This window comes from Octodon degus, unplaced genomic scaffold (genome assembly GCF_000260255.1).
Source record: "Octodon degus isolate 3935 unplaced genomic scaffold, OctDeg1.0 scaffold00060, whole genome shotgun sequence".
Classification (NCBI taxonomy): Eukaryota; Metazoa; Chordata; class Mammalia; order Rodentia; family Octodontidae; genus Octodon; species Octodon degus.
The window spans coordinates 12,903,003-12,915,498 of NW_004524636.1; the positions used below are offsets into that span (position 1 = coordinate 12,903,003).

At 36.2% G+C, this 12,496-nt stretch overlaps 1 protein-coding gene across 2 annotated transcripts in view; it reads left to right on the forward strand.

Annotated features, from left to right (window-relative positions):
• Nucleotides 1-12,496, forward strand: part of Ndufaf5 (NADH:ubiquinone oxidoreductase complex assembly factor 5) — a 32,582-nt gene that overhangs the window by 13,910 nt on the left and 6,176 nt on the right. The window contains exons 5-8 of one of the 2 annotated variants that reach the window (XM_004634342.2): nt 324-427; nt 3,594-3,633; nt 6,487-6,684; nt 11,798-11,858. In XM_004634342.2, coding sequence (XP_004634399.1) covers nt 324-427; nt 3,594-3,633; nt 6,487-6,684; nt 11,798-11,858 — 403 coding nt within the window. The remainder of the gene's footprint in view (nt 1-323; nt 428-3,593; nt 3,634-6,486; nt 6,685-11,797; nt 11,859-12,496) is intronic. The other variant, XM_023718639.1, reaches the window with a different exon arrangement.

Here is a 12,496-nt window from a genome sequence, read left to right on the forward strand (position 1 = left end):
TTTTTTTTTGTTTTTGTTTTTGTTTTTAGTCTGAAAGTATAAAAATGTTCATCCAATATTTTTGTCTAGTATTTTATGGCTTTAGGTATGCCACTGAAGCATTCAGCTTTCTGAGATTTGTTTTGGTGTAAGGTAGATATCACAGCTCACCAATTTTTCTGGTTGAGCTTAAATGTCATTTAAGAAAGTTGTTTTGAATGCCTTCTATATACCATGGTTTGTTATTGTTTGGGTAGAAACTGCCAAATGAACATGACATTGATTTAAAGTTAATAATGGAGACTATATACATATGCTTTTTATTTTTTATTTTTTATCATTAGAAAAATTCCCTAGAAACAGAAATTCCTACTGTCAGTGTTTTAGCTGATGAAGAATTCCTTCCCTTTCAAGAAAATACGTTTGACCTGGTGGTTAGCAGTTTAAGGTTGGTAATCTGTGTATACTTTTAAAAATATGTGTGTTATAAATAGATAATTTATGCGACAAAGTTTTATAAGGTTAAAAAAATAGATAACAAAAAATTCTTGATAACTTTTTATTTTTATTTATTTATTTTTTTTTTGTGGAACCGGGGATTGAACTCAGACCGTTGTGCTTGCCAGGGAAGTGCTTATTCCACTGAGCCATCTCCCCGGTTTGATAACTTTTTAAAAAAATTCTTAGAACAGTTATTTTATAAATTTCTCTAGGAAAGAACTATGGATCCAGGGTTTTCTCGTGGAGGTAGTACTACTTTTTATTCTCAACTTTTTACAGTTCATCTGCATTAGAAGGGATTTTTTTTTTCCCCCAATGTAACTCGGTATTTTGGAATTGATACTGATAGAGGAAGAAGTTTGGGAGGATTTTGGCTACAGTGTTCAAGTGTTAGACACTTTTTTTTTTATGCCAGGGAGTCAAACTCAGGACCTTCTACTTGGCGGGCAGGTTCTGTGCTGCTGTGCTATATCCCTATCCCTGTTAGATCTCTTACTATAAAGTTGTTTTGGCAAATAGGGGAAAGCTAGCGTTTCTTTCAACATTAATACTTTTACAGGGAAATACAGTCCTCAGGTTACTTCTTTCCTCTTGTTTTCTACCATGTCCCTTTACATTTGTTACATGAACACATACTGTAGACTTATTTAGTAGATCATGTGAGGCACTGAGGTAGATGCTTTGAGGGAATGTAGACATGAATTGAGACAAGAAGTCTATCCTCAAAGAACTTCATCTAATGGAGAAAATATCCTCTATGGCATCTTATTTTTCCACTGTTTATAGATTATTTTCTTTTTAAGATTTACTGTGCTCTTCACATCCAGTTCATCCTTTGGTTAGCTATGTTTAAGGTGAACAACATCAGAGTGTATCCAGGACTTTGCCAGTTTTAGTACTAAAAATCATGTTTTCCATGAAACCTTTTAGTCCCAGGCAAACTGTGAGAGTTAGTCACCCTTTGTGTTTTCTTTAGTGAGCTTGTATTTTCCTACCTCTCTATAATGCTGAGCAAATTTTAAAAAGTGTTCTTGTTTTGTTATCAAGTGAAACACAACCCCTCTTGACCTAAAGGAAAGAGACCTACCTGGGAGAGAGTCAGTATAGGCTTCAACTGTAGCTCATCTGCTTGCTATTTGTAAATAACAAATTCTGTTGCTTGCAGTTTCTTTGTAAGTCTGATAGAAGATCTCCTTAGTTTCTACATTATCTACTAAAGTTGTCGGAAGCACTATGTAGGATGAATGTGAGCGCAACACAATACGGTTTAAAATAAATATTTAATTCTGTCCCTGAAATCAGCATATAAGGATGCCAACATTGTCAAGAAAGAGTGACTGACTACACAGAGAATATGGTTCTTGCCTTCATGTGTGACCATATCCTGAGAGAAAGTAAATAGGATTAAAGGAAATTCAATAAATAGAGAGGACTCTCTTCGTTTTTCTCATCATCTTTAAAAATGTTGAGGGGCCAGGGAGATAACTCAATAGAATAAGTGCTTACCTGGCAAACACAGGGTCCTGAGTTCAATCCCCAGTACTGTTAAAAAAAAAAAAAAAATTGGGTAGATGGGCCAGTTATCTGAGATGGTTAGAATGTGGTGCTGATAAAAATGTTGGATATACTCTGTACCTATCAGAATGGTCAAAACCCAGGGTTCTGATAGCAGCAAATGCTGGCAAGGATGTGGAACAACAGGAACTCTCATTCATTGCTGGTGGAAATATAAATGTTATAGGCACTTTGGAAGACAAGACTTTCCTACAGATGACTTTCCTACAATGTACAAACACCTTTACCATGTGACCCAGAAATTATGCTCCGGTATATTTGCCCAAAGAGATGAAAACTGACATCTACACAGAAGCTTGCATATAAATAGTTCTAACTGTTCTATTCAATATTAACAAAACTTGGAAGGAACTAAGATGTCCTTCAATAGATGAATGGCTAAAGTGTATAACTAGACTCTGAATGTTTATACATTTAAAAAGAAGCTATCACATCTTGAAAAGACATTCAGGCAACTTAAGTAAAAATTACTAAGTGAGAAATGCTAATCTGAAAAGGTACATACTGTATGATAACAAACTGTAAATTACGTTCTGGAAAAGGCAAAATTTTAAAAACATTATAATGATCAGTAGTTACCAGAGATTATTGGGGAGGGAGGAATAAATATGCAGAACCAAGATTTTTAGGGCGGTGAAAGTATTTTGTATGATATTCAAATAGTGATGCATGTCATACATTTGTCCAAACCTATAGAATGTATAAAACCAAGAATGAATCCTAAAATAAACTGGATGTTGAATGGTAATGCTGCTCATGTGGGAGTGTAGGTTCATCAGATGGAATGAATGTGCTCCTCTGGTGAGAAATGTTGATAGTGGAGGCCATGCATATGTAAGGTGGGGAGATAGTCACTGTAGCTACCTCTCAATTTTACTGGTAACCCAAAACTACTCTGTGTGTGTGTAAATCATAAAAATGAAGATAGCAGAATGCCTCTACAAAATTTACTAAGCTTTTTGTTGTTTGTTTTTGAGGTGGGATCTTACTAGGTAGTGCAAGCTGGCCTTACTTATGTAATGTAGGCTGGCCCTAAATTTGCAGGAATCCTCTTGTGGAAACCTCTTGGGTGCTGGGATTGCAGGTGTGCACTACCATGCCCTTAAATTAAGCTTTTGATAAATGATACCATTTACCTTTGGACAATTTTGATGATCTTTGTTTTTCCTAAAAAAAAATAGTACTAAGAACATTGTTTCCCTGGCTTAATTGTTACATTGGAGGACTTCTTTGAAGGTGTCATCAGATACTTACTTTTAGCACTTCTTTCAGACAAGTTCTCAGAGTACAACTACTTGGATGACAAGTCTGTATGACTTTTAAATAATGAAGAATGATGACATCAGGTTTTTCTAGTTTAGAAAAATGTTATACTGACATAGGGGAATTTTGTAGTGTAACAGGAGGAATGTTTATTTCAAAGTTGTAAAGTCAGTTAATTTTGACATGTAATTTCAGACTTTACAACTTTTGCAGCTTATTCTATGTAATAATTACATTAATTGAGCTAAAACAAATACTGTTTTCCTATATTTCAGTTTGCATTGGGTCAATGACCTTCCTAGAGCACTTGAACAGGTGAGAAAACTTATGTTGGTTCTGTTATTTTGCATTTATTCATTATTAGCATGTATAGATGTTTCCATTTTCACAAACTATATAGTTCTGACAGTTGGAGAATGGAACCACATCAAGTTCTTATCTTCTGTGGGGTGGGTACACTCGGTGTCTTTGTCATAGAAATTTGTACATTGGATGGCAGAATTTAACAAATCTGTTGTGGAGATAAATTTTGAATATTTATAAAAAGCTTAATAACTGCAAAAAATAATATGGTTGTTACAAGACATTTTCTTCATGGGATTTCTTATTTCATTTAGTTGCCTATAACCTTTTTGTTGGTAAGAATCTATTTATTTATATTTGCATCTTCCCTATGCCTTAGAGGGTTCCAGATAAATGCTTGTTTTTTGATACTAATCAGTGAATCAGAAAGGATAAATAAAAAGCATGTGTTCAGAAGAGAGAAAGAGATAACTGTGACTTGGAGTTGCCTAGGAGAACTTTGAGAGGAAGGAATTATAGTACTTGAGCAGAGATTTGGTGAGATTTGGATTGAGGAGGTACGTTATTCCAGGAAGGCCCAATCACAGCATGGGTAGGGAGGAACAAGAGCTTCAGCCCCAGGAGAGAACAAAAAGAAACCTGTTTGGGGGGTTATTAGCCTGTTGGAAGATGAGGTATATTAGGGCCACATATAGAAAGACTTGGGTGCTGTGCAGGATAGGACTTTGGAGTTTGTTCTTTATGTAATTTAGAACTGCTGGAGAACTTTAAGAGGAAAGAGATGTGATTAAAGGCTTGGTGGTTGGGCCTGGGAGATGGCTCAGTAGAATAAGCACTTCCCTGACAAGTGCAAGGGCCTGAGTTCAATCCCCAGTTCTGCAAAAAATAAAAATAAAATAAAATAAAATAAAAAAGGCTTGGTGGTAGGGTAGCTAGGTATGTACTATTTCCTGGTTACTGTGTTCTATTTTGTGTGTAATTAAGTAACCCTGCAAGTAATCTTCATTTTGTTTCTCAGAAAACTAATGGTAGCGAATTTGGTTAAGTTGAAGAGAGATTATTTCAGTGGTTCAGGTTTAAGAAAACTCTAGGTGACAATGGTAGGGGTAAAAAGAATGGAGAGGTTTCTAGGATTCTGCAAAGAAATAATCAGCAGTTTGAGTGGCTTCTTAGCTCTAAAGATCAAAGGGCGAATCAAAACTTACCTTCATGTTTTAAATCCAGACACCTGAGAGAATGATGGGAAAAGAGTAATGATTAGATAAGTAATAGTAAATAAGAATCCAAATAGAGCAAAGGTAAGTTGGTTTGATGATAGATGTTTTGTTTGTGTGAGTTCTGGACAGTGAGGGTGGTTAGTGTGCCAAGAGACAGATGCCCCTAAGGTAGCAATGGAAGATGAGTGTAGAGTTCTATGGAGGTGTTCAGGCTGAAGATAGAGATTAGAAAGTCATCCTGTGAAAACTCCTTTTAAGTTCTGTGAGGTAGAGACTGCAGAGACCTGAGGATTAAATCTCATGTAGTTGGTATAGTAGAGAAGTAACACTAAATCATCGTAATGGAAGAAACCAAAAAGTTTATTTTGGTTTGCTTATGTAGTAGCTTGTAATTACATCTTAATATATTAAATATAATTGTAAGGCAATGCTTTGATTAGAAGAGCTTAGTGTTATCTGAGTTCTGGTTAACTTCTGCTTTTGTACTCATTGTTGAAAATAGTCTAAGCTAATTACAGGTTTTACCACTAATCTGTGGTACACGGGCCACTTGTCTTCCCTTTTTAAAAATTTTAATGTTATAATAACAGATGTTTTAAAAGACAAGTATTATTGCTTATATACATTAAATGCCTATTTCATATATGGCCCAAAACAATTGCTCTTCATTCATGTGACTCAAGCAATTCAAAAAGGTAGACGCATCTGGAAGAGTATCACTGAGCAAACATTTATGATTCTGGAATTCAGTCTGGCCAGTCATTTTCTTTTAAGTTAGCAATTAAAACTTTTTGTTTTAAAGCTGAAAAACTCTTTAAAGAAAATGAATCTGTCAGGTGTTAATGGGTTAATATTGTGAATCATGATAATTTTTCTGTGGAGTAGTGTTTTTCTGTATAAAAAGCTAACTCAATTTAGTAGGTTGACACACTATTTATTAGGCTCATAATTTTTAGGCTGGCAGTCTAGGCTGGACTAAGGAAATTCTTTTGAATTTGGCTTGGCTTACTGGTGCATGCAGTCAGCTGCCAGATAGGGAGTTGCTTGGTTAGACTGGCCTCACCTGGAGCAGCTGTCCGATCTCTACTTCACACGTCTCTCATCTTCCACCTGGTGAGCTCCAGCCTGTTCACAACCTGGCTCAAACCTGGGAGCTGGGCAGCGCCCCAGGAGAGCAGGTGGAAGCGTGCGAGGCCAGTGGAGGACTGGACTTGAAAGAGGCATGCTGTCCATTTTGTTGTATTCTTTTGGCTGGAATAAGTCAGGATACCTGTCCAGATTGAACGAGAGGACATAGACTCTGTTTCTTAATGGGAGTTGTAATAAAATCATGTTTTAGTACATGCAGATACGTGTGATTTCTGTAATCTATCTCAATTAAATTTTTTCTTTCTGTATTTTTCTGAATATTATAAAATTTAAATACATGGAATATATTCTTATAGCTTTGACTATTATTGGGAAGTATATATTTGTCTATAACTACATCATAGAGCAGTGACTTAGATTTCTGGACATGTTAGATGTGATGTATTTGCTAAGTTATCTGATTAATTTGGCAAAATGAGATAAATAGTCATAAAATATTTAGACACTATTAATATTCTTAAATGTAAAATTTTGAATAGTTTTGTTGTATTTATTACAGATTCATTATGTTTTAAAACCAGATGGAGTGTTCGTCGGAGCAATGTTTGGAGGTGACACGCTCTATGAGCTTCGGTGCTCATTACAATTAGCAGAAACAGAAAGAGAAGGAGGATTTTCTCCACACATTTCTCCTTTTACTGCTGTGAATGACCTGGGACATCTGCTTGGAAGAGCTGGCTTTAATACATTGACTGTGGTAACTATCAAAACAATCAATTAACCTATTAATTGCACAGTTCAGAAATGTCTTTTCATTTTAAACATGGTCCTGCCTTTCTCTTTCCCTAGCCTTCTGTCCTATCACTTTCAGCGAGTAGGCTTCCTGGAGAGAGTCATCTAGAGAGACAGTGATTGCCCTGTTTTTAACCTCCCTGTCATAGCGGATGACTGAGTAGATTCCTATGATTTTCCAAACCCCTTAGGCCTAAAAACATCTCTAAACCTAGTTAGAAGATGTTGGAGTTTCTTGATATAGAAAGCTTCTTGCTACATGATTAGAGATGCTAGACCTAATATTAAAATAGCTGTTTCAGATGATTTAGTGCATATTTCATAAAATTGACCGATTGAAAAAAAAGTCAATTCTTTCTTGTATTAATAGATAACAAGGAATGCAAAGCAACAGAACCCCTAATGTTAAAAGAGGCCATCAGGAAAGGAAAGAAACAACTGGCTAGAAATTGAAGACAGAAGATTGACCTTTTAGTAAACTTTTACTTTTTTTTTTTTTTTTTTTTTTTGGCAGAACTGGGGATTGAACTCAGGCCCTCGTGCTTGCCAGGAAAGTGCTTATTCCACTGAGCCATCTCCCTGGCTTAGTAAACTTTTATGTACTTATTTACTCTTTGTTTTCTTGAGACAGGGTCTCGCTATGTAGTTCAGGCTGGCCTCAAATTCACAGAATCCTCCTGTCTCAGCTTCCCAAATGCTGGGATTACAAATGTGCCCTACCATGCCTGGCAACCTTTTATAAACTTCTAAATGATTTGAGACAATAGAAGTACTTTTCTGAGATATTGAATGGCTGGAGGTTGGAAAACTACTGTATATGAGTATTCTGCTTTGTAAAGAAAACTGACGTTATTGATATAGGCAATTGGAAATTAAAGGTAAGGCTTTATAAGGCTGATCAAATATGGTGTATTTAAATAAAAACTTGCTATAGTAAAAGACACATTGTCTTGGTTTTTTTGGTTTTTTGGGGGGGCCAGCTCAGCCTGCCCTGTAGGCGAGTCTTTCATGGCATGTGGTGCTAGGGATCAAACTATGGTTCCCTACACCTGCCTAAGCTTGCTTAAGCAGTTCTATAGACTGCTGAGCTATCTCGCCAGCCACACATTGTCCTTGATGCTCCTCAAAATGTTCCCTGTTCCTTTTAAACAGTCTGTAGTTCTTACTACTTTTTGAAGCAGTTCTGGAACTCCTTTTTTGTGAGTGTCTTTATGAAGTGTGATGAAAAGATGCAGTGAATGCTGTTGCCACATGCTGTGCAACAACAGAAAGGTGGGTTTGTAGAAACGTGCTGGTGTGGCCTTATCCACTTTATTCACTGGATCTGGTACCTGGCAACTGCTGGCTCTTTTCCAAAGTTAGAATGACCATGAAAGGGCGGGTGGGATAGCTCAGCAGTCTAAAGCGCCTGCTTAGGCAGCACATGGACGGCAGTTTGATCCCCTGCACCACACACGTGGCATACCAGCCCTGGCCCTAGGGTGTGCTGAGCCAGACACCAAAAAAAAAAAAAAAAAAGAATGACCATGAAAGATAAACATGACCAAACCATGTTTTTTTTTTTCAATTATTTCCTTCTAAACGGCATTTATATTTGTTCCAGTTATTTGCTAATATACTTCTATTTCACATCATTTATTTAATAATTCAGTCTTGTAACAAAGTACTTTCTGTGTGTCAGGCACTGTCCTAAGTACTATAGGTATAACCGTGATCAAAATGGGCAGAAATTCCTACTCAGTATTCTTAGATATATAGACTTTGGAGGACAGTTCAGTAGCACTATGATGTATGCAAAATTGCTATTTTCTTCATCTGTGAAGGAATGTGTACGTGTCATTTTCATCTGATCATCAGATCTTGAGAGATCCGATATGACTGAAAACGTAAAAATCTACTGGTTTAAAGTTTTAGTCTTATGTTTATTTCATTTCCATAGAAAAGATTACCTTTACTGTCTACTCTCTTAAAAATTACCTCCCATATTGCCCTTACAAAGCAATAATGAAAGTTAAAAGAATATCTCTGGAGATGGAAAGCTTCAAAAAAAACCTAGTAGGGTGCAGAGGGGTGGAATGACATCGAGAGTTATAGGAACCAATATTGGGGGACTCCACAGTTGTCCATTAAGAAAAGTTGGAATTTGTATCTTTATTCATTAAAAGAAAAATAAATTAGATTGACCACACATAGTTTCCTGTGCTTATAAAGTATATTATGTTTTAGATTTATGGCATTTAAAAAAAAACCCATGTTTCTAGTAACTGAGAACTCTTAATTCAGAATATCTTTCATACTCTCCAAAAATGAGCTAAGTGACCCAAATATTAATACAAAGCAAAAATGTTAACAGAATATTTTTCATGACTCAATACAAGTATGACTGCTATAATAAAACTAAAAATTTCTTTAAATCATTAGATTTATCCTTTGAGATATGTGTTTTATCTGAAGTGCTATTAATGGGTATCTTAATTAATTTTCTAAAAATTCTCAATCCAAAAAATAACATTATATAGGCTTATGTTGTATATCTTAGACATTATTTTTAGATTATTTTTGTACTGCAATTTTTACTTTTAAAATGAAATAAAGTAAAAATTAATTATTTTTACATTTATATGATCCTCTTAGTGAATTATTTCCAGAGTTAGTGAGCATTCTAAATGAAGTTCATTTACTTTTAAAATAAAGTTACTTTGAGAGAATGCTGCAGAGTACAGCTCATCTTAATTTAAGGCTTTGACAAAGCTATTTTGATATTCTTTTGAATGAGATAGTTTTATTGAAGAATTGTTTACTAAGATATTGCGTAATTGGTAAATATCAGCTTATAAGGAAATTTTTAAATTTTGGGATCTTTCCTTCTCCCTTCTCTCTCTACTTTGTCCCATCAGCCTAGAACTGTTTTTTAAATACTTTATTAATGTAGATGTATAAAGATACAATAATTATGGTCCCACTATCCAAAAGCATATACACACAGCCTGATCCATGCATATGGCAATGGAAAGAAAAAGAGTAAGATGTGTGTGTGTGTGTGTGAGAGAGAGAGAGACAGAGACAGAGAGACAGAGAGACAGAGACAGAGAGAGAGAAAGAATGAGAATGAAGTAGAGCAAAATCTAAAGTGGAAAATCCACTTTTTGCATTGCCCTTCTCTCCTAAAGATTTGTTGCTTGTATCCTGTATTTCTTTTGAAAACGGTTTTTCCTCATAGACCACAGTATCTGTCATTTAAACCTACATAGGCAGTGAGGTACATACATAAAAGCTTTTTAAGTGTATGTACTTTGTTTTTCTGTTTAATTGTACTTTTGAGTACATATAAACCATCATTTGAATGAACATAACAGTAGGATTCATAATACATTATTGTGGCAAGAAATCATAACAGAAATCATGAAATGAATGTAATTTTTTTTTTTTTTTGAGGTTTAAAAGAAATTTATTTTCTTGCATTTCTAAGGCTACACATCTGTGATCAAGATTTCAAAAGATTTGAATTTTTGGTTCCTGTCTCCTCAATTTGTAGATGGCCATTTTCTCTTAAAATGTTACTGAAACTCATTTTGTGTTCTCTCTCAGCTTTTAAATCTCTTTTGGGTGTTTCTGATAAGTGTTAAAATGTAACAAGAAGCCTTGAACAATTTCCAGTCCTTGAGAAATAGGAATCTCATTCATAATTGTTACAGGGTGGTCTCTAAAATTTGTATGATAAATCCTAGCCCTGGTACCTTAGAATGTGACTTTATTTGCTGATAGGAGCTTTGAAGAAGAAATTCAGTTAAAATAATGTTATAAAGGTGGTCTCTAATCTGATATGACCAGTGTTCTTTTAACAAATAAGAGGTTAAGACAGACGTGTACACACAGAAAGAAACACTGTGTAAAGACAAAAAGAGAAAGCTTTTTTTTGTGTGTATTTGGTACAGGGTCTCACTATGCAGCTCCTACTCTGAGTGATCCTGTTTTCAACCTCCCTGTGCTGGGATTACAGGCGTGCACCAAGCCTAGTCTTGGTTGCTTAGCTCAGCGTGCCATGGGCGGGGCCAGTGGGTCATGTGGTACTGGGAATTGAACCCATGAACCTGCACTTGCCTGAGTAAGCACGGAGTCCTTTGAGCTATCTCACTGGCCCCTTTTTTTCCTACATATTTTGAAGATCTTCAGACATATATCTACCTTATTTTTTTTTAAAACAGCTATGGATTTCCATTGGATAGAAATTCTTTATTTCATAGGTCTTCTCTTAATGACACTGTCAAGGAGCACCTGGATATTTGGGGAGCATCAGTAGATTCTGCCATTGTTGCCAATAGCAGACTTCAGCATCAAGTTGTAGAAAGGGGCAAGGCAATGTGTAATAGATAGTTCATTGTTCTGTGTGTCAGCAGCATGCCTGTTTCTTAACCAAGCTGTTGGCTATAAAGTGGAAGGAAGTATCTGGTAGATGACTGCCTTTGGCTTGATTTTGGTGCCACATTTTGGGGAAAATTGATGTTGACAGTAACCAGGAAACTGTACTGAGAACATGTAAGGATCTCTAAATTTTGTCTATTAGTCTAGCTTCTCTCCCTAGCCCCCACGCCCCCCAAAATAATCAAAACAAAATTATAATGACTTAGAATTTCCAAAGATTTAGAGAGGGGACTGGTGAGAAAGCTCAGCAGTCTGAAGTGCCTGCTTAGGCAAGCTTAGGCAGGCATAGGGGACTGTGGTTGGATCCCAAGCACCACATGCTGTGTCAGCCTTGCCCTCAGGGTGGGCTGGGCCAAAAAAAGAAAAAAAAGATTTAAAGAGGAATTGGTTTGCAAAGACTATACTGACTCTTTGATGTTCCCAAGGATAGAACTAGACCCAACTAAAGGAGTTGGGAAGATTTCACTCACAGCGGAGAGTATTTATTCAGCAATTTGAGATCTTAACTCAAGCATAAATCAGATAATATCTGTGAAGAACATAACACAAGTTTCTTGCTTACAGTTAGAGATTGGTCTGAGTAGTCTTTATAGTCCTTTTCAAATGTGGAGTGTTGATGAATGTGAAGTTGAATATTCCTTTTTCTTTTCAAATAGGACACTGATGAAATTCAAGTTAACTATCCTGGAATGTTCGAACTGATGGAAGATTTACAAGGTAAGACATTTTAAAGAACTTTTAGACCCCATTTGAGGTACATTTTGTGAGTCCGCCCTATGCAAGAGTGGGGATAAGCAGTAATGAACTACCGGTGAGGACAAAGCAGTCTTCATGGCACTTTACAATTGTAGTGGTTGATACATTGTGTTAACTTGAAGTTTAGAAGTTTAAACTGAGTGATTCAGCAGGGAGCCAGGGTCCTTACTTTGTGTAAGAGGAGGGCAAGGAGATTGTGAGTGCTCTGCCAGCTTGGAGGGGGGAATGCTTGTGTATTACAGCATAAGGGAAGAAAAGAAGGAGGCTTGTTCTCTCCCCGCCGTTTGCTTTTGCTCCTTTTGGCTGCCTTGTGCTGCCTTGAACTGTTTACCCTGTGCCACGCCACCCTGCCTTGGAGCCACTTGTTTATGGATTGAAACACCCCACAAACTGTCAGTTAAATAAACCTTTTCTTCCTTATTTTTGGGTATTGGGTATTTATTTTGTCTCAGCAATGAGAAAAAGTAACCAAGACAATAATATAAACTGTCAAGAGAAGCACCTGCCTGGTAAGTGCAAGGTCCTGAGGTCCTGAATTCTCAGTTCCTGTTACCAAAAAAAACCACACACACACACACACACACACACACAAAAAAAAA